The sequence below is a fragment of the Taudactylus pleione genome, unplaced genomic scaffold (genome assembly GCF_031769625.1).
Source record: "Taudactylus pleione unplaced genomic scaffold, aTauple2 ptg000206l, whole genome shotgun sequence".
Taxonomy (NCBI): Eukaryota; Metazoa; Chordata; class Amphibia; order Anura; family Myobatrachidae; genus Taudactylus; species Taudactylus pleione.
The window spans coordinates 4,178,117-4,200,691 of NW_028284608.1; the positions used below are offsets into that span (position 1 = coordinate 4,178,117).

The following is a 22,575-nucleotide window of genomic DNA, read 5'->3' on the forward strand; positions in this document are numbered from 1 at the left end:
ATATGAAGGGGACCAGTTGTTGTGTGTTGAAGGCAAGAGTGAGGAGCTGGAATTCAATTCTGAGGGTAATAGGAAGCCAATGTAGGGAATTGCAGAGTGGTGCAGCAGATGTGGAGCATAGGGAGCCAATGTAGGGACTTGCAGAGTGGTGCAGCAGATGTGGAGCGTAGGGAGCCGATGTAGGGAGTGGTGCACCAGAGAGAATCACTCTCCCTGTGGTACTTAGGATTCACTTTTGTGGGGAAACACAGTTGGGGCAAGGCAAGATAGTAGAAGGATGCAGCGGTCAAGGTAGGAGGTAGTAAAAGAATAATGTTTGGTAACATCCTGAAAGAGAAAAGGGGAGTACTCTGAAAATGGAAGGAGGTGGCGATAAGAGTGCACATGTGGACTGATGCTGATGTAGTTGAGGATAACACCAAGGCAACAGGCTTTCCCGATTTGTACAGACACCTGCAAATCACATGCCATAGACTTGTGTGAGCAGTATTCTATTACAGTATATAGTCATGGAGGGTCTCATCATTGACTGGGATATTGCGGTACTGAAATCTGTGTCCAACCATCTCGTCCCTTCATCTCCATCTCTCCAGGAAATGAGAATCAGCTGGAGCCCTCATGACATCACTTTTGACTGGAAAGGATTAAAATGGGCAGCTCACTTAATCAATTAAGCCAAACCTTCTCATCTCCTTGCGGAAGTGAATACAGTTCTATCTGATTGTCTTTATAGACTGGTCACGGGTGGCCTAACCAGTCCTAAAGGACAACTAACAGTTCATGTTTTCTTTATGTGGGCTCATTGGAACTATGTATGCCTCACTGCTGCACCAACTGCCTCACGGACTTGGAGAGTAATGTTTGCCATTAACTAAGTATCGGAGTGTATTCCAACGTACTAACCCTCCCATCACCAGTGATTCTAGGGGTGGGTTTTTTAAAATCTTTTAAAAACATTTTCATGTCCAAATTTGACTGATTACACTTATCAATGCTCATTTTATGACCAATCATATTAGAGAAATTTTGGGGTAACTTTGCCGATTCCAAATACGACACCGGTTTTGCTAGACTGGCTTTAATTTATGAGATACATGGAAATGAAACAAGAAAAACACAACAGACAATGGTCAACTAGCTACTGGTTGGGTGACTGATCACAAATATACGGAGAGGGAATATTCTAGAATGGCACCCCCCCCACACCTCCCCCCGGGAGGATTAGGTTAAGGGAGCGGGGGGGGGGGGTTAGGTTTAGGCACTTACGGGGGGGAAGGTTAGGGTTAGGCACCCCTAAATGAGGGTTAGGGGAGGAGAGGGTTAGGGATAGTAGAAATACTACCCTGTCATGATCTTCTAGTGCCGATCTTCCGGCGCCAGGATTTGAACCGCCGTACTTAGGGCCTGATTCAGAGCTGAATGCTCTGACCAGAGCGCTGGCACTGAATCAGGGCCCTCCTACCTTTTTTTGGAGCGTCCTCATGGACGGTCTCATAGCTGTGGGTTGCCACCCACAGCTATAGCGAGCGTCCATGATGAGAGTGAACAACTAGGATATTCGTGTGTCTCACCTTCTACAATATTCTGACAGATTTCCATACGCACACGTTGTGGCTAAGCTCCCTATTATTTGAGGGAATTCATTATCTAAAGAACTAGAGCCAATTAGAAAAAAAAAAACGCTGTTCATTTTTTTAATTCAGCAACCCCAAAATTCCCTAAATTCGTTCAAATATCCTTGGCAACTAAAAAAAAATAAATTATTGTTTGGCTGTTATATGATTTGTAATAAATAAGCTCTTTCATATATTTTCCAGATAAGGTTTACACAGTCATTTTTATTTGACCTTTCTGAATTTGTTTTTTAAATCGATGATCAATATATATTGAAATAACTAGCGCTGAGGAATATTCTGATCCCTCCCCTCATGGGCAGAACCCCTTCCCGATACACAACGCCACTATTTTGCCTTGCACGTGTGCGATTACGTGTCTGGGTCCAAGTAAAGTGAGAGGGCTGGTGTTACTCATCGACACCAGCAAATGTCTCTTTCCAAATCACTGTGATATGCATCAATAAGGAATGTTCATTTTCAGGGCTACACCGTCAATTTTGTTAAATAGGCCCCAGTGACAATCAGACTTGCAGATGTGGTGAGCAGGAAGGGCTCCATGTGGATTGGCTAATTCATACACAGGGTCAGACATGTCACAGTTACACAAGTGGTTCAGCTATTTTACGTGTACAACATCCTACCAGGACACTGCGCCAAAGATATGGGAGGAGCGGCAGCTGCATGAAGTGGGAAGGGGGGGGGAGAATCTTTACTATTCAACAATTCTGCCGTAGAAACACAGGTTAATAACGAACAATGATGTAACAGTAACTGCATAGCTCCTGGCTCCTGTCTAGCTCCTGCTTAAGTTGGGGGTCAGTGGTTGAGGTTCCTGTATGTATTTGTTCAATTTCAAAAATACATTTAGAAAACCTTAATAACAGACACACACTTGTTTGATGCATCCTCACTGAGGGAAAAACTCTCATATGTTCAAAAACCACCTTAAATATATTGGCATCTATGTAGTACTGGATTGACCCACTTTGATTGCCATACATGTCACCATATTGTTGATCTTAAGAAGTAAAAATTTCAAGAAAAGGGGATCAAACAAGACTTCTTCTGAGAGTTGTCCTTTTCTGATTACTTCTCATCCACACAAAGTTATGGGGAGATTTATCAAAGCTTCTAAAGAGTGGACAAGTGAAGAAGTTGTGACAAATAGCTTCTAGCTAGCATTTATCAAGTAGCATTCCCACTGGCATCGGTATGAGTTACCGCCGGACCCAAGTACGGCGGTTCAAATCCCGGCGACGGAAGATCGGCACTAGAAGATCCTGACAGGGTAGTATTTCTACTATCCCTAACCCTCTCGACCCCTAACCCTCATTTAGGGGTGCCTAACCCCAACCTCCCCCCCTAGTGCCTAACCCTAACCCCCCCCCCCGTAAGTGCCTAAACCTAACCCCCCCTCCCCGCTCCCTAAACCTAATCCTCCCGGGGGGGGGGGTGCCTAACCCTAACCTCCCCCCTGGGGGTTCCTAACCCTTAACCCGCCCCCCTTTCCCCTAGCCTGACCCTAACCCTCACGGGGGGTGCCTAGCCCCAAGTCCCCACCAGGATCCCGTAACCTAAGCCTCCCCCCCCAAGGCTGTCCGCCCCCTCCGCCCTACTTACCTTCGTTCGGTATGCTGAGAGTCGGGATCCCGACATAGGGATAATGATAGGCGTCGAGATTTCGACGCCTATCATTAGTCCCTTGTCGGGATTTGACAGTCAGGAAGCCGGCGGTCGGCATTTCGGCCGTCGGCTTCCTAACTACATACCTTCTCATTAGGCTGTTTTACTAGCCCGCTGAAACAGCCCATGGGTCGCAGTGTCCCGCGGGTGGGGAAAACTGCGGTGTATCGGTTACTTTCGGTGAAAGGATGCCGGACACATGCGCCCAGTCTCCATTCACACTGATAGAAGCGCTTGGGGGCAACCCGGCATGTCCGTAAGTGCTGGGCACACCCCCAACAGTGACGAAAAGGGGACGCGTCTTAAAGACATGCCCCCTTTCGGCGCGTGCAGATGTGCCCTTTCTCTACGTCCGGCCTAGAGTTAACACTAATGAAGTACAGTCTATAAAATGACTGGTAGAAGCTAGTTACTATGCTCAACTGGCACACAAAAAATTCAGATGAAGAGCCCAAATCAAAAATGTGTGTATTAAGCTAGACAATGGTAACTAATGGACATGGAATAGGCCTATGAGCAATCAAGGACCAAGGGGAAGTTTAGGAAGATCAGAAAATGTTCGGAAACCTTCAGAACTTTGCTTCGGATCACCTGTACAAGGCTCACTAACACTACAAAGACGAAATCCTGTGTTCTGACAATGAATCAGGCAGCACTGACAAACTAGGAATTATACCAGGGCTGGACAAATTTTTCTAAAATCTAGGAGCCAGGATGAAAGTGTAGGAGCCAGACCACCGCCCCCCCCAAAAAAGTGACAGGACTGAGTGAGGAGCACAGCTCTGTGTTATACAACTGTTATACACACTATACTAGTCCATAAAATGGTCACAGTTGAATGGATACAGTAACATGGAGGCCCCCTTCACTGCTCTGCACACCTCCCCTGCTCAAGCCTGCAGTGATAACTGACCACATTTAACATAAAATGATGGTGCCAGAAAGTACAACAAAACCCCCTCCCCCCCCCCCCTATATCTCAGTACTTCACCTAAGACTCTATTTGGGAGAACCCAGACGTGCAGTGATCCCAGTTTAAGCAGGATCTTAAGACTGACACGGGAGCTCATCTGCAGCTGATCTTACTTTATGCAGTGATGGTATGACACTTTCATATACTGGAAGCTAAGTCAAATATTTTGTTTAGATCTAGTTGTTGTGTGAGGGGATCCGGTCAAAATACAGACGGAATGTCAGCGCCGGGAATCCCGACGGGAAGTACTGGTGTTAGCGGGAGGGTTAAGGTTAGTTACTAGGGGGAAGGTTAGGGTTATGCACTAACGGGGGAGGGTTAGGTTCAGGGTGCAAGGAGGGGGAGGATAGGTTTAGGTACTAGGGGGTAGTGTAGGTTTAGGCACTGGGGAGGGAGGGTTAGGGGTAGGGAGAGGGTTAGGATACTGACCGACAAGTGTCTGTATTCTAGCCCCATGGGGATGCCGGCGTCAGGATTATGACTGCCAGGATCCCGAGCGCCGGCATCCCATACCCAAATCGGCGTGAGCCATTGCTTTAGAGTACTTCTGCATGGATTGAAACTCTCAAACATATTTCACATACCAACTTATCAAAAGGACAAGCAGGGAAAAGTTCAGTAAATAAACAAAGAAACGACATCTGCACATCTTCCGTATCTATTACAGCGGAATGCATTGGGTTCTAAGACAGACCAGAGAACGTAAGCTTTGACAGCATATTTATCACTAGACTTTTATGTTATTGTTACAAATGGTGCAGTAATAGAAAGATGAAGGTACAGACAATACTAAAATTACAGCCAGCTCAGGAAATTTATAGTTGTATACCAGCATCAGCGAAGCCACAGAGAGAACGCAGAACATGGCAGAGATGCTACTATCAATAATGTAGATTTGTGTTTTGTGAGCAAGACTCTACAAGCCCGTAAAAAGGTCACCCGCTTTTAAAAGTACTGCGTGGCTTTACCAGCTCATCGACTCTGTAATGGTAATTCATTTTTATACCACTATTGCAATATGGATGGACGATTGCAGCTGTTGGCCATTTGTGCTGAGGAATATTGCGGCTATCTTTAAAATGTAAGTGCTGCTTAGGGTTTAGCTGATTTTAGGTCCGGGGAGAGCTCCTGCAGATTCTTTGTAACTGCACACAATAGAAAAGCATTTTTTTTTTAATGAAAGATTTGCTCCAAGAGATCGGCAGAACCTGGCGCTTAGCAATTACATTACAGGAGGCTACACTAGAGACACAAAACAGGAGACAGATGTACTGTACCGTGGGTTGCTGTATTGCTGGCTCTTTCTTTGCCTTTTTAGAAATCATTCACACTTCCCAAACTGCGTAATACAACATGGTTTAATAGTCCAAGCAATATTAAAAATACTAAATAAGCTTATTAAAATAGAATGTGTCAAACACCTTGAGCTTTAAAACATTGCAACTATGTATCAAGTCGTGATGTGTCCGGGATGTCAGGGCTCTGTGTGGTGTGTCTCCTGCAGAGTGAGAGGCAGGAGCTCAGCTACAGTGAAAAACTACTTAAAAACATGTCTTATACAGATTTTCAGCCTGGAAAAACTAATTTCATTCCAAAACAGCATCAAGTCAGTTAATTAAAGGATTTCCCCACAAAAAAATGCAAAAAATAACAATAAATTGCCCATGGGCAAGAAAACATTGTCCCCCTTTGACCAGACTTGGCGTCTGTTCAAACGTCAGTGGGCCTGATTCAGACCCACTAGCGAGCGGCTGTCCGCTCGCAAGTGGGTCGATGGTGTGCACTGCGCATGCGCACGACGGAGGGAGCTCCGTCGTGCGCATGCGCGAGACGCGACGAGCGAAGGACTTTCCTTCGCTCGTTGTGTCTGATCAAAGGGGGCGTGCTGTCGATGTTGATTGATAGCACGCCCCCTTTGGTGGGCGTGCCTCCCAGACGGGGGCGTTCCCAAGGGAACGCCTACCGTCAGAAGCCGGCCCCACTGACATCACTAGTGATGTCAGTGGGAGTGATTTTGGCTCTGATAGAGCCAAAATCACTCCGGGCCTTGCGGTTGAGAAACTCAACCGCAGGCTTCGGCTCGCAGTGGCGATGGTCAAGACCATCGCGACCATCAACCTGCACGCTTGTATATGCTGTGGGTGGTGACCCACAGCTATACGAGCGTCCAGGAGGACGCTCCATAATTATGGAGGTGGGCCCAGATTCAGAGCGAGCGCTCTGGTCAGAGCGTCCGGCTCTGAATCAGGGCCAATATCCACATGCAGGCTGGGTGCCTGTATTCCTCCTGCAGCTTGCAGGAACAAGTTACTTTAATACTAGAACAAGCGCCATTAATAATTATTTAAGTAGTGACCTATGTGGGGAATGCAGCCAGCAACATCTGGTTGAGCAAGGAACTGCCCAAGCTGGCCAGCAGCTCCCCAATTTCTTTCTCAAGCAAAAAAATAGACTTCCTGCCCCTGGTCAAGGAATTTAAATCAGTTTCAGGGAGAGGACTTTGGGCCTGATTCAGAGCCGCTCGTAAGCGGCCGCTCGTTCGCTCCGAGCGATGTTTGCCCAACTGCGCATGCGTACGGATCGTTATATGCATGCGCGAACATGTCAGTGCAGTCAAAATTCATGTACTCGCAAAATAGCGAATGCCTGATAATTTGAGTGACAGGATGAGGCGTATGTGGGGGGTAACGGGGGAAGGTGCTTGAAAACGGGGAGTGGAGATCCGAACGCAGGCGTGCTTAAAGGTCAAAACGGGCGTTTTATGGGTGTGCATAATTAAAACAGCAGCGTCATTGACCACGTCACTGGGTTATTTTATAGCCAGAACTGCTCGCAAAATTGTGGTAGCAAAAACCAACCTCAAGAATAGCGAGCAGTTCATACCCTGGTCGATGTACTCGATTAATCTAAAATAGCGGACATGACGTAGGATGAGAGCGGCCAGGGGGCGTATTTTTTTAAAAAACGACTGCAAGTTTTGTTCGCTCGTTCAGACCTAGAGGCGTGAACAGACCGCAAAGAGCGAACGGTTGATTTGAATAGCCACCCCTATTTTCTGGACAAGTGAGCGCTAATTGCGTCCGGCTCTGAATCAGGCCCTTTGTGCATTGAAGTGGATGCTGTTACCAGGCTATCGCAATGCCATTCTAGTTTTGCAAGAAAATGTTATCTTTACATAAGATTCTGATTAACAGATCAGCTCAGCTGCACTAGGTAAAAATAAGAGGAGTTTGCAGTTTACTTTGTGGACAAAGGGCCTGATTCAGCCCCGCTCGCTAGATGCGGCCGCTTGCTCCCAGCGTATGTATATTCATGTAAGTGACGTCAAGGCAGGCGCTCGCACAGCTAGGCATAAGCACGCCCACTATGTCTTGGTGAGCGATCACTTTGTGTTTCCAGAAGCCCACCAGCCTGTCTTTAGCCGCCCACTAGCATACGTTATCTCCAGGAAGTATATACTACCATCGGTTCATCGGGTTCCATCAGATCTGACCGCAACGCTTGCGGTTGACTGTGCCCTACCGCAAGCACTGCGAGCACTTCAGTGTAAAATTCAACCAGGTGACGTGTATTATGACGCTGCCTGTTAATTATGCACGCCCCTGAAATGGCGTTGAAAAACTCTGGCACGCCTGCATCTGCAACTCCACTCCCCCGTTACTACTGTCCTGCCCCTGTTACCACCCACAAACGGCCTCTCCTGTCACTCATTCCACTGGGCTGTCTTTGCAGGGCGAACGAGCACATTCCGATCGCTCGTACTAGTTTGCGCACGCGCACTGCGAACTACACGCATGCGCACATTAGCGAACATCGTCTGCAACGAGCGGCCGCTTGCTAGCGAGCGGGTCTGAATCAGGTCCAAAGTTCTAACAGGGCGACTATGAGATCCGCAGCCCGAGGTCAGCTGCTAACAGATGAAATCGTAAAGTCAACTAAAGACTCTGCCCAACAACCAGTGACCTAGACCAAAGCCTGACAGCCTCACTATTAATTCTCCTCGGCCAATTCAGACTGGTAATGCATAAGATTGTACAGTGCTTCTGGAAACAGGAATACTCATGGACCATTAACAAAAGGAAAGTAAATCGCTGGATCCAGATAATCTGGCAAACTGTAAAACAGGCTCTAACCTCTCCTTTTTGGGCAAGGTAACATTCTAGTGTGCGGTTCTTAGGAAACACTGGGGCTAATTCAGCAGTGCATGCTGATTGCAGATTCCCGATTATCGTGAATCTGTGCGTGTGCAGGACCCATTCTGTGATTGACAAGCAGAAGCATTTAAGGGACAGGGTCGGCCGGCATTCCCGGAAACGGGGGCGTGTATGCCCCGTTTTCCCGGAGTGGCAAGGCCAGGGCCTGCGTCGACCAACGCAGTGTCCTGGCCTGGCAAGCCGGCCAGGCTGAGTAAGCTGAGGCGACCATCAACCACCGATGGTCGCGAAGGTGATCCCAGTTTGCGACCTTCATCGCAGTGCTGGTATCGCAAATGCAACAGGGGGTGTCATACACCTCCTGCTGCATTTGCAAAATAGCAAAGACGGAATTGCAAAGCTGCCTGCCTGCATACATCATTTATCTATAGCCTGCCTGCATACATCATTTATCTATAGCCTGCCTGCATACATCATTTATCTATAGCCTGCCTACATACATCATATATCTATAGCCTGCCTGCAGCTTTGCAATTGCGATCCTTGCTGAATCACCCCCATTGTACGGAAACAGCACGGATTCCCATACTGGTGGCTACAGAGAAGGGTTAGTGTTCCATTCTAATCCTTGCTGACCTTTCTGCAGCGTTTGACACATGACATGTTATTACAGTGCTTAATAGTCTGCACTGTATAGTATCCAACTCATTCAAGTCATCTCTCACAGGGTCACATCACAAATGGAAGGAATTAGGTGTAGAGCTGAAAAAAAAACAGGTATCAGAACAGAAACGCGGATAAAAAGAACGGTTTAATTTGACCAACATAAAATAAGAACTGACTGATGTCAGACTAGATACAATTATACAATCATACACAAATGAAAGTAAATATAAGAAAATCTCAATACATGGACATTATTGAAAAATTAAACGATGAGCAGCTGGAATCGGTAAGATTTACTGGCGGACGGGATGTCCCGATGTTGCAAATCCCGACAGGGGCCGGTAAGTAGCCTAACCTTCCCCCTCCCCTCAACTAACCCTCCCCTGATGGTACCCAAACCTAACCTCCCCCCCAGTGGTGCCGAAACCTGACTCCCCCTTCCTGCACCCAAAACCTAACCCTCCCCCGGACGGTGCCTAACCCTAACCCCCTCCCCCCAGCCCAGTGGTGCTAACCCTAACCCCTCCTCCCCACAGCCAACTCTAACCGTCCCCGGTCGGTCCCTAACCCACCCTGGCAGGTCCCTAAACCTAACGCTAACCGTAACTCGCATATTTACCTTCAGGATGCCAGCGCTCGGGACGCCGACGTCGGTATCTTGATCCCTTCGGGATTCTGACGGGCGTCGGGAATCAGGCGTCTGGCATCCCATCCGCCGGCATCTTGACTGGATCCCGAGCAACTCTCAGAGGCATCAGTTATAGGATATATAGGGCCTGATTCAGAGCCGGATGCAATTTGCGGACGGTCGTTCAGGAAAAGGGGGTGGCTATTCAAATGAACCGTTCGCTCTTTGCGGTCTGTTCACGCCTCTATGTCTGAACGAGCAAACAAAACTTGCGGTCGTTTTTTGGATAACTACGCCCCCTGGTCGCTCGCATCCTACGTCATGTCCGCTATTTATTAGATTAATCGAGTACATCGACCAGGGTATGAACTGCTCGCTATTCTTGTGGTTGGTTTTTCCTACCACAATCTTGCGAGCAGTTCTGACTATAAAATAACCCAGTGACGTGGTCAATGACGCTGCTGTATTAATTATGCATACCCATAAAACGCCCGTTTTGACCTTTAAGCGTTCGGATCTCCACTCCCTGTTTACAAGCACCTTCCCCTGTTACCACCCACATACACCTCCTTCTGTCACTCATATTAGCAGGCATTCGCTATTTAGCGAACAAACGATTTTCGGCCGCACTGACTGGTTCGCGCATGCGTATTATGATCCGTACGCATGCGCAGTTGGGCAAACACCGCTCGCAACGAACGAGCGGCCGCTTACGAGCGGCTCTGAATCAGGCCCATAGTCCCTCTGTATCATAGTCCCTCTGTATCATAATGTTATTCCACAGTTCACAGACATGTAGAAATAAAGTAGATATAAACGACACACAGAGGGCTCTTGTAAGCCGCTGCTTCCCGGTGGGTTGCAGGTGAAAATATAAAACAGCACCCGCAGTCAGTGTAATGCATGGCATGCCGGGAAGCAGCATCTTACAAAAGTCACTGCTTGGTAAATGAAGCCTAGAGAGTGCAAAAGTCTCGGAACTTAGTTGATTAGATCATAACTCACTGAACCGAACTGGATCCTGGATATTGGCCACTGGAATTGTCAGAGTCCTATACCGCCATTATCACTAACACATTGACGACCACAGGGCTTTGCTTTTATTCCCAGTGTTTTTTTGCAGTATTTAATATTTGCTGCCGCTGGGTGATAATATCCGACAACATGGCCTAAGCTACCACTGCTCAACTCTATCACTCCTTTATAAACTACTAAACAGTAATCACTAATAATAAATACCTTTAATCTAATATGAAAGAATGGATTAGTGGTGGCAAACTGGATCTAAACCCAAATCTAACAGCATGACTAGCGGTAGGAGGACAGAGGAGCCAAATAGGATATAACTGGGGGGAATAAATAAATGTGACGTCAGGTAGAGGATCTGTCCTGAGTTGGGCAGCAGGAAATCCCATATCTGGATACACATTTGCTCTCTGCCATGTAGATTACCATTCTGGCCAACAAACAGTTGTGCAGAGCATTTGCACAGACCAAACTGGAGAGTAAGGGGTATATTTACTAAAGTGCCGGGTTTACAAAAGTGGAGTTTGCCCATTTAGACGGTACTAGATAAATGATAAGTAGAATCTCATTGGTTGCTATGGGCAACATCTCCACTTTTGTAAACCCGCAAAAGAGCGTCATGTTACGAGCAAACGTTACGACAGACAAAAATCGCTCATCTGTGCAAAATAAAATACCTTGAAGCCTGGCGTATTTACGGTTACTAAGCCTTACGGGATATGAAAGTAGAGCTGATGAACAGAACACAAATTACCAACACTGTTTATATATAGATTCTAATGCATCATCAGTAGTCATTAATACATTTTGAAAGTATTGATTTAGGATAGAACGGTTAGGGCATAAAGAAAGCTGCAAGTTTAATAAAGCAAAACATGAGAAACAGAAATTGATTGGCTTAATTTGAGTGGAATAAAATAGTTTATTAACGCTGTGTGCTTAGTTCAGGGCTCCGATTTCCCAGCATAGACCTCACTCATTGTGCAGGAACTAATTCTGTAACAGAGAACCTGATCTATTCTAACGGCCAGGCGGCTTCTAGCACTGAGGTCCTCTGCCCCGGGGGCACTTACGAGGCAGAGGAGCTGTGATACAGGAAGGAAACTGCTCGGAGAAAGAGAAATCTGTATGTTACCCACTTCTGAGCCCAGGTAACGGCATCTGCATATAACACTCACTATTGGTCTTTTTTGCTGTGTTATTAGGGCATGCAAAAACTGTTGCAGGGCATGCTGGGATATGTAGTTCCACAGCAGCTGGAGGATACCCCTGGTATAGGGTGTTACCAAGTATACCTGCAAAGAACACCATTTCGTAGACAAACGTTCTTTTTGCCTATTTCTCATAACTTCTTACTGTAGACTTACAGGAGACTGTGAAGCCGGATGTACTGTGCACAATAGGAGCAACAGACACGGAGCTCTGATAGAGCCAAAAGCACTCCAGGGCTTGCAGCAGCGAGACCCTACCGCAAGGGTCTCGTCGCAAGCCCGATGGTCGCGATGGTCTTGACTATCGCGACCATCATTTTGGCCGCTCGCTATAGCTGTGGGTGGTCACCCACAGCTATGCGAGCGGCCAGGAGGCCGCTCCAAATAGTAAGAAGGCCGGCCCTGATTCAGAGCCAGCGCTCTGTCAGAGCGTCCGGCTCTGAATCAGGGCCTCAGTCGCACACAGACATACAAATCAATCAGTACACAGTCTCCTGGTGTGTCCTAGGCACGACGCATCGCGACTTATACACATTTTCGCCAAATAAAGACACAAAACGAGACGCCCACTGCTAGCAGAGTCTCACGGGACCGGGCGCGCCGAGTGGGGCTGCTTGGCGCGCCTGCACCAAAGATGAATGAGGACAAATCTGTACTTGTTAAAACTATTGTACTGGTTATCTGGTACTACCCATAGCATCTAATCAGATTTTACCTTCATTATCTCAATTTAACAAAAAAAAAATAGCTCTAAATACTTTGATTGCCTAAAGGTTGCCACACACATTGCGATCTGCACACGATGAGCCGATGTGTACGATTTCCCTTGAAACTCTCCCGGCAGCTCTGCCCACGATCTCCACACAATATGGTGTCCAATCTTCTTACGATCTCTCCTGCAGTCAGACTTTTTACACTGCATCGTGTCCTAGATTGGCAGATCTGACGATGTGATGTGCGACCAGCGGGGACGCGCATCGCATCGTGATCATGAGTGGGGACTCACGATTTCCTCAGGATTTAGCATATTTTACATGATCTGTCGTTCCAATGTGTCGGAATCGGCCAGATCGGGTAAAATATTGCTATGTGTGTGGCCAGCATAAATGTCCCCGAGTGCATTTGGCACCAGATTTGAACAAAGAGGAGTTCTATAAATGAATCAGACATACTGTTACAGAATATATCTGCTTTATATTTCTACTCATACAGTACATGGACCCTATGTGCTAGGTGCACAGATTACCCCTTATTGACAAAACCTTATAGATTTCTCATTCTGGTATACTGATTATTTAACACTTTCTTTATTAAAATTTTTTAAATCCTATGTTCTCAAATTCCTTACCTAAGAATAGCGGCGTTGTTAGGTCGTTGGTGACCTCGTTGGGATTGGCGCCGGCTCGCAGTAGAATCTCGGCGCAGCGAGCGCTGCCAGATTTAGCAGCCAGATGCAGAGCAGATTCACCTTCAAATGTTTTTGATTTTACGTATGACCTGGACCTGGCTGTTGGGAGTGGGAAAACATACTATTAGTAAGGTGTCAATATAAATGTACAGCGAACACAAGAACACTTTCCAACAATGTACAGTAGCATCTACTAACAACTTCATAAGAATAGCAGAAAGGTATCTTTAAGCATGGAGAGAACAGTATCAGAGAGGCACTTGGCTTGGCCAAGACAATGAAATGTTTGCTGAGCACCAGCGAGATACAGCTGAAAAGTGTTGGAAAGTATAATTGCAGTCTAACAGTGCAGCCGAGTGTGCTTTCAGATAATAGCAATAACGAAGTAACACTTTATGTGACAATATCACAATGATTAACTGCTCAGGACTTATCTGTCTCACACTCTCCTCCTGCATGCGGTGATGTCTGGAAATCTCACTTCTCCAGACGCTGATCCTGAATCTCTCAGATAGGAGCAGTCACGCGCTAGTGTGCGTATTTTTAGATTACAGGCACTCTAACCCTATTCTCATTTTGCCTTTGTGTTTGTTTAATGGACTATATAGAGATGGATGCAGTATAATGTGTTAGCTATAGGACTCTGGGGAAGGAATGCCAGTGACAGCTTGTGGAAGGTTTACAGCGGGAGTGGACCAGACCACAAAGGAACAGTGGCTAGTATTGCTGCCTCACAGGGGGTCTTGGGTTTGATTACCACGACGGCCCTATCTGTGTGGAGTTTGTATACGTTTTCTCCAGGTACACTAATTTCCTCCCACAATGTTAAAAAACACACTGGTAGAATAATTGTCTTCTGACAATATAGAACAGGCCCTGGCCAACCTGTGGCTCCGCAGCTGTTGTGAAACTACAAGTCCCAGCATGCTTTACCAGCTGATTGGTGGGAGGGAAGGCTAGAACCTGTAGTTTCACAACCGCTGTAGAGCCACAGGTTGGCCAGGCCTGAAATATTATCCAATCTCCAATTGGGCAGGGACTGATGTGAATGATCTAGAATACCACCTGAGTGTGCCAAAGATCCCCGCTGTGTGTCCTATTGAGAGAAAGGCACAATATAAATATTATTATTGTTATTAGAAGTACTTTTGATGTGTTCATTAAGGACAGTAACCGACATCTGCCCATGGTCCTAGAGCTGGGCATACACGTCCAGATAAAATGCCTGACAGACATTTTATCTGGCAGCCTGCCAGCCGCGGCATACACGGTGAGATTACTCACAGTGTATTAGCCCGACATCTGCGCTCCGCCCCTGGGGGTGGAGACATTACCCTGTTCCTTCAATGGGAAGGAACACAGGAAATGTGTGTCTGTCGGCCACCGGCTGGGCATACACTGCCAGATGCGGCCAACAGTTTACCCCATAAATATCGTATCGGACGGGCATGCTGGACAATCCAGCATGCCCGACCGAGCAATATTTAACACTCAGTCGCCAGCACACATGCTACAATTATCGGGGCGATCCGCAGATATCGGGCAGATCGCCCCGATAATTGTAGCGTGTATGGCCAGCTTTAAGCTGTACACCTCTGCTTTACTGGGATGTCATTGAGAAAGAGGGAAAAAAAAGCTTAAAATATAGGATATGAGAAAATATGTGGCAGAAAGCAATGATGTCAGTATAAGCGGAAGCACCGAATGGAAAGAAACTGAATAAAAGCAAATATTCAAAGTAATAAGGCAATCTAGTAATACATGTCTTTTCTGCAAACATAAAGTGTCAGCAATTATTTATTACCAGTTATGTACATAGCAGACATGTTCCACAGCACCATACAGAGTCATTGACATCAGTCCCTGCACCAGCTTACAGTCTACAGCCGCTGAATTTCCCATAGGTGATAATGCTTCTGTAGAAGCTGGGGGAAAATTGCCACAGCGAAAAATGATAAGCAGCTACTTTCTTTTTAAAAACGCTTCTGTGGGGTATATTTATTAAAGTGTGTTTTAAAAAGTGGAGATGTTGCCTATAGCAACCAATCAGATTCTAGCTATTATATTCTTGAAGGTGCTAGATAAATATGAAGTAGAATCTGATTGGTTGCTATACACATCTCCACTTCTAAAATCCCACACTTTAGTAACCCTGTGACTCCTCTGGACTCCAAAGGCTGCGTTTTGCCCAGACACACCGGCCATCTTCCATCTCTCCAGCCACGGGTCCACGGCCAAAAACACCGCAAATCATCTTGCTTAAATACTGGTTTGAACCTCAAAATCCAAGGACTGGACGGGAATCTAAACCTTATATTGCTGGGACTTTAGCAGCTCATTTATGGGGGTACAAACCAGCACTGAATTCACTGTTTTGCACTAGTTTATCGCTATGCACATTTCAATGTTTGCTAATTTACTTTTTTTTTTTTTATATATATATATTGATCTTTTATGTGGAACATTTTATTGCTTTTTATTTAATAAATGTTGTATTATTACTCTTATCAGCCACACCATTATATTTACTGGATATCTATATATTTTTATTGGTAATATAATATATTTTATTTTTAATACTAGTTAACCCTTAATAGCGCTGCATCCTTATTTCTACTGTACTATGTCACTTTTAGGAGGTTGACACCCTCCTTGGGCTTACTGGGCAGCGCCAGTGTGCATCACTTCATCTTTTCATGCTGTTACTGGTTTAAAATGAAGGAGGGAATCCTACGGGGTCGTTTTTCTATTTAGTTGAAAAAAAAAAAAGTTGTAAAAAACATTCTGGAATGCAGGTGATGTGTAGGTTTATAATACGACGCATATCGCCGGCAGCTTGGCGATTCAGCCTCCAAAACACTATTTATATCTTTTTTGTGGTCTTTTTTTTTTTATGATGTTTCGCAATCACATGATCTTGCTTATATTTGAAACTTCTTCAAGTTAAATATTTATCTTAAGACGCTCTCAGTAATAGCACTTTCTTACTCTGCAACCTCCAGGTTACTTAACATGGTCCAAAGACATCCACCAGTCACCTCTGTGTCTGATCCCGCTGCTATGTCGGTCACCAGGCAAGATCCTGGCAACACTGTGGACCCGATTCTGCGATTTTTCTTAGCCATTACGCATGAGTGAAAGCCGTACTGCGCAAGAGCAGCCATTGGTTTGTGATTACGCTCGCACAGACGATTCACTTACAAAGTGATTGACAGGTAGTGACGGTGGTAAGGGGGGGTAGCTAGAAAACGCAGGCGTATCACCGTTTAAACACTGCTTCATGGCATACATAAATTAGCCACTGCGCTCTCCTTCGCAGCATGAGAGCTCTCAGCGTGACAGGAGGGACGCTGTGTTTGAGACAGGTCAGGCTTCACTCAGGAGCTGCGTGGCAGCCCGATCAGTGGCAATTTTCCCGATATTTACACTGATGCACGTTGTCGGGCGGATAAGAGGAGTCAGCAGTGGGCGTCCCTGTGCCCTGTTAAATCTTGAAAGACATTAGAATATTTTCGTAATGGCGATCCATAAGAGATCACAGTTGCGATATAATGGCGTAAATCTAGGAATCGGGCCCTATGTTTAGTGGCGGCTTGCTAAATGTCCCGTCTCTGTGCCATTGGGGGGATTTAATGAAAGAGGTAAATATAAAATATCCTTGATGCCTTTAACACATGCAGCAAACTATACAAAAAAGTATTCAATGCTTCAAAGCAACAATGCAATCTTAGAATGAGAGAGAGAATGAGAGAGAGTATGTAAAGTCAGGAAAATAATGTTGAATTAAAACGCACCCACAAAGAGAACAATATAAAAACTCTCAGAAGTGTACACAAAAAAAAATATATAATTATCAACAGGCCTTTAATAATTTCTATACCTGAACTAATTAAGAGCTGTAAACACTGAGCCGAGTTAGAAAACGCTGCCTCATGAATTGGCATCCATCCTCGGTTATCGGCCACATCCACGCTGCATCCTTTTTTAATTAGTTTCCTCAAGGATTTTATATCACCTCTCCGAGATGCATGTCCGACAGAAGAGCATCTATCAGTAAACGCCTCTGAGAAATCCATTTCCACCTGTGCACAAGACAGAAATCCAATAACCAAAAATGTAAAAGCAGAAGAGCCGGTTAACTATTATCTGCTCCTAACAATAACCTGTAATAGGTGGAAATAGGAAGGGACATGGGGGATTTGGAGAAACTGCTGTCAGTTTCTCCTTGTTTGATGAACTAGGGGAGCTTATTTGTATGGAGGGAAGTGATTTTTACATTGACCTGAGAAATACATGTCCCAATCAATGAGGAAAATTTACAGTGCAGGGTACACATCACATGCATACGATGGGAGCAGCCATTTTGTGCACTGAATAATATAAACACAGTGAGTCTGAATCTGTCAGACATGGGCAACATCTCCACTTCTATATACTCTCACTGTAGTAAATTTGCAGTATTGTGTTTTTGTTTCATCTCAAAAAGGAGCTTGGATTTATTAAACCATCCCAAAATTATGTACATTCTTCTTGGTTAATGCAATGATTTTCGCTTTAAGTGCGATTCTGTTGTACCTTGTAATCAGTGTGGTGCCCTGAGGAGAGGATAATGGAATACCATTGCTTTAATGAATACCCTAAAAACAGGCTTAGGAAACCTATCGTTTATAGTCCGATGTTACACTACACATCTCTGCATGGCCACTGACAGGATATGCTGGGACTAAGGTCCTGATTCAGAGCTGAAAGCTCTGACCAGAGCACTCGCTCTGAATCAGGGCCCTCCTACCTTTTTTTGGAGCGTCCTCATGGACGCTCACATAGCTGTGGGTTACCACCCACAGCTATAGCGAACGTCCATGATGATGGTTGCGATAGTCTTGACCATCGGGCTTGCGACGGAGACCCTGCGGTAGGGTCTCGCTGCCGCAAGCCCTGGAGTGATTTTGGCTCTATCAGAGCCAAAATCACTCCCACTGACATCACTAGTGATGTCAGTGGGGCCGGCTTCAGATGGTAGGCGTTCCCATGGGAACGCCTCCGTCTGGCAGGCACGCCCCCGGCACGTCCACCAAAGGGGGCGTGCTGTCAATCAACATCGACAGCACGCCCCCTTTGGTGCGAGACCCGGAGCGACAGCTTGGCTGTCGCAGTCCGGGTCTCGCGCAAGCGCACGACGGAGCTCCCTCCGTCGTGCGCATGCGCAGTGGGGCAACATCGACCGTTTGCGAGCGTCCTTTGCTCGCGAACGGGTCTGAATGACCCCCTAAGTGTTACAACTGCAGGAGGGTCACATATTGCCTAACGCTAGGCTAGAATATATTGTGATAACCTTACCTGCCCAAGTATTACCTAACGGCACAGTACATAGGACCTCATTCAGAGTCTCTCGCTAGGGCACGCTCGCTCGGAGCGATAATCGCACATCTGCGCATGCATATAACTCGCAGTGCGCGTGCGCAAGTAATTCGTTGCAATCTGATTTTGCTAGCTCACAAGCCACTATCAAGTCGCTGCTTTGAGTGACAGATAGCGCCGTTTGTGGGTGGTAACAGGGGAAGGTGCTTGTGGACGGGGGAGTGGTTGTGCGAACGCAGGCGTGTCTGACCGTCAAACGGCGTTTAATGGGTGTGCATAATTAGCAAAGTAGCGTCGTTGCACATGTCACTTGGTTGTTCTTTAGCCTGAACTGCTCGCAGTGCTTGGGGTAGGTTAGGTCAACCCCAAGCGCTGCGAGCAGCTGCGATGGCCCTTGATGTTCACGATTAATCAGACACTTCCCGGAGATGACGTGTGCTGCGAGTGACAGGTGGGAGGTTTTATAGTCCAGCATACGCTAACTGCCGTCGCTCACTAAGACATAGAGGGTGTCCTTACAGCGCAAAGAGCGATCGCTTGATTTGCATACCTGGCCCCTTTTTGCAAGCGAGCGATCGCATCTTCCGAGAGACTCTGAATGAGGGCCATAGACAGCTGCACTGAGGCACTGAGAGCCAAATCACAGAGGACCTGGTGGTCCAGTGATTGCCCCTCTACCTGCTGTCAGTAGAGCAATTTTTAACGGAAATGCAATGCATGTAGAAATGAAACCCATTCTATTCTGTGTCCATAACTACATGCATTCATACTTGCATCTACTTTGTTGCTTGGTGGAAGCAAGCTGCTGTTTATCAGATAATGTTGCTGCTGCTTCCATTTTAGGGCCGTATTCAATTAGCGGCGAAAAGAGGTTTTCAGCGATTAAGTATCGCGAGTGACGTCATTTCGCCATGCGAAAAGTTTCCTCCGTATTCAATTCCGGAGACTTTTCACCGGTGCGGAAACACAATGCAGTGGAACCGGCGAAAAAGTTTTGCCTATGAATATGTGTCTAAAAAAAAGTGCAGAATTGGGGTTTTGGGCTGCAAACTTTGGAAAAAAAACCCTGCACCCTTGGGACAGTCCCCCAAAGGTAAACTGCGTCAAAAAAAGTTAAAAAAATACTTTAGATCACCCCAAAAAAGTAATTTAATTTTGGGGGCGAAAAAGTCCAAAGTTGGGGAACAAATTTAAAAACTAGTGAAATAGACTCCAGGGGGGTCCCCAAGTATGCCCCAGGTGTTTTTAAGTTTGCGGGTGGATTTTTTAAAGTTTTTTAAAACTGCACTTTAGCAACTTTAAAATATGCTAGCACCCATTTTCATGTACCCCAAATTTGCTGGGACTACTCATTTTCTGCAAGAAAAAACCCTGCTAAATGATATTCTTCACTTCTGCAAAAAGCTATTGAGAGCATTTAAGTACCCCAAAAACCTTCAGCAGGTCTATTTGGGGGTATCTATAGTGATCCCCAATGTCAGTGGATCTTTTGGGGGGTGTCAGGCTGATTTCCCCAAATCTGACAGCACTTTTCGCTTGTTTGCGTTTTGCCGGGTCTCGTTTTCACCGAATTCTAATTGAATACGGGGATAAGGGGAGACGAGCGTGATACTTTTTCGCATGCAAAACCAGCGTTGACAGCGAAAAGTCCGGCATGCGAAAAGTACGGGACTATTCACGTCTAATTGAATATGCCCCATAGTGTGTTCAAAGCATGACAATGGACTTAAAAAGTTTTAAGTGGTACAGTATGTACAACTCAATAGGGGTTTACGTGAATGGTTTAACCAATTTTGTACCATTTTATTTTTCCATTGCTTTGTATTTCTATTGCCCATTCATGTCAGTAGAGTTCTATGCAAAATGTAGAAACTCCAATAAAAGCTAATGGATTGCACAGTACTATTTTCCCTTCTCCATGACCATAGACATTCAATTCTTCTCTGCTAGTGATCAAAGTGTCATCATCTAAACCACAGGTTCTCAAACAGTGCATGTTTTCCAGGTCTACTCACAGAATCACTATTCGATATAATTAGCTCCACCTGTGGATCTTTTAAAATGTGTCAGTGAGTAATGAGTACACCTGTGCACCTGCTGGGGGACCTGGAAAACGTGACCTGTGTGGGGTCCTGAGGACCGAGTTTGAGAACCTCTGATCTAAACTCCCTTTACCGCCGCCAGCTAATCACATCGCAGCTATATTGGGTGGTAAAAGCAGAACAGACTACACTCCTCAATCAACCTCTGCCGCGTTCCCACCATTTGGCTTCCCTCTAGGACTCGGGCAAACATTATCCCTGTTCAGATCATAGGCGCTACTGCCAACATCACTGATATTCAGCCAGAGTGAGAGGTGAGTGAAGGGGAGGCCAAGGAGCACACGGAGGAGCGTTTTGGTATCATTAGGGGTGAGGAAGGGCCAGATCATGGAGATGTTCAGGACACCTAAGCAGTAATATGTGGAGAGTGAAGGAGAGAGAGGAGTCCAGGATGACACTGAGACAGCGGGCAAGTGCAGTAGTCACTGCCCCTCCACTAGACTGTGCCACGAATTAGAAACAATCTCATGGATTACACTTCTGATTATTCCCTTCTTTCTGATCCCTCACTTACAAATCGGATTATAGCATTATTGAGGTGTAGATAACAATATACGGATAGCATTCAATGCAGTTTATTTGTGCCACAATCAAAAGTGCCCTCATATTGCTATGGCCTAAACAGTAACAAAAGATAAAATATAATTGGCACTAGCACTAAGTATTATTATGATTGGTACTAGCACTAAGTATTAATATATGATTGGTACTAGCACTAAGTATTAATATATGATTGGTACTAGCACTAAGTATTAATAAATACATGATTGGCACTAGCACTTTTTTTAAATAAAAAAGTACATACATACATACATACATACATAGTCAGGTCCATAAATATTGGGAAATTGACAGAATTTTCAGATTTTGGCCTCTATTCACCACCACAATGGCTTTGAAATGAAACAAACAAGATGTGCTTTAACTGCAGACTTTCAGATTTAATTTGAGGGTAAATACATCCAAATCAGGTGAACGGTGTAGGAATTACAACAGTTTCAATATGTACCTCCCACTTTTTAAGGGGCCAAAAGTAATGGGACTATCAACTCAAAAGCTATTTCATGGACAGGTGTGGGCTATTCCCTTGTTATTTCATTATCAATTAAGCAGGTAAAAGGTCTGGAGTTGATTCTAGGTGTGACATTTGCATTTGGAATCAGTTGCTGTCAACTCTCAATATGAGATCCAAAGAGCTGTCACTATCAGTGAAGCAAGCCATCATTAGGCTGAAAAATCAAAACAAACCCATCAGAGAGATAGCAAAAACATTAGGTGTGGCCAAATCAACTGTTTGGAACATTCTTAAAAAGAAAGAACGCACCGGAGAGCTCAGCAACACCAAAATACCCGGAAGACCATGGAAAACAACTGTGGTGGATGACAAAAGAATTATTTCCCTGGTGAAGAAAAACCCCTTCACAACAGTTGGCCAAATCAAGAACACTCTCCAGGAGGTAGATGTATATGTGTCAAAGTCAACAATCAAGAGAAGACTTCACAAGAGTGAATATAGAGGGTTCACCACAAGATGCAAACCATTGGTGAGCTACAAAAACAGGAAGACCAGATTAGAGTTTGCCAAACAATATCTAAAAAAGCCATTACAGTTCTGGAACAACATCCTATTGACAGATGAGACAAAGATCAACTTGTACCAGAGTGATGGGAAGAGAAGAGAAGGAAAGGAACTGCTCATGATCCAAAACATACCACCTCATCAGTGAAGCATGGTGGTGGTAGTGTCATG

At 45.5% G+C, this 22,575-nt stretch overlaps 1 protein-coding gene across 1 annotated transcript in view; it reads right to left on the reverse strand.

Moving 5' to 3' along the window:
* Positions 1 to 22,575, reverse strand: part of ASB3 (ankyrin repeat and SOCS box containing 3) — a 151,104-nt gene that overhangs the window by 120,015 nt on the left and 8,514 nt on the right. The window contains exons 2-3 of the mRNA XM_088477995.1: positions 17,246 to 17,447; positions 13,306 to 13,464 (exon numbers count right to left, since the gene is read on the reverse strand). Of these exons, the coding sequence (XP_088334121.1) occupies positions 13,306 to 13,464; positions 17,246 to 17,447 (361 nt within the window). The remainder of the gene's footprint in view (positions 1 to 13,305; positions 13,465 to 17,245; positions 17,448 to 22,575) is intronic.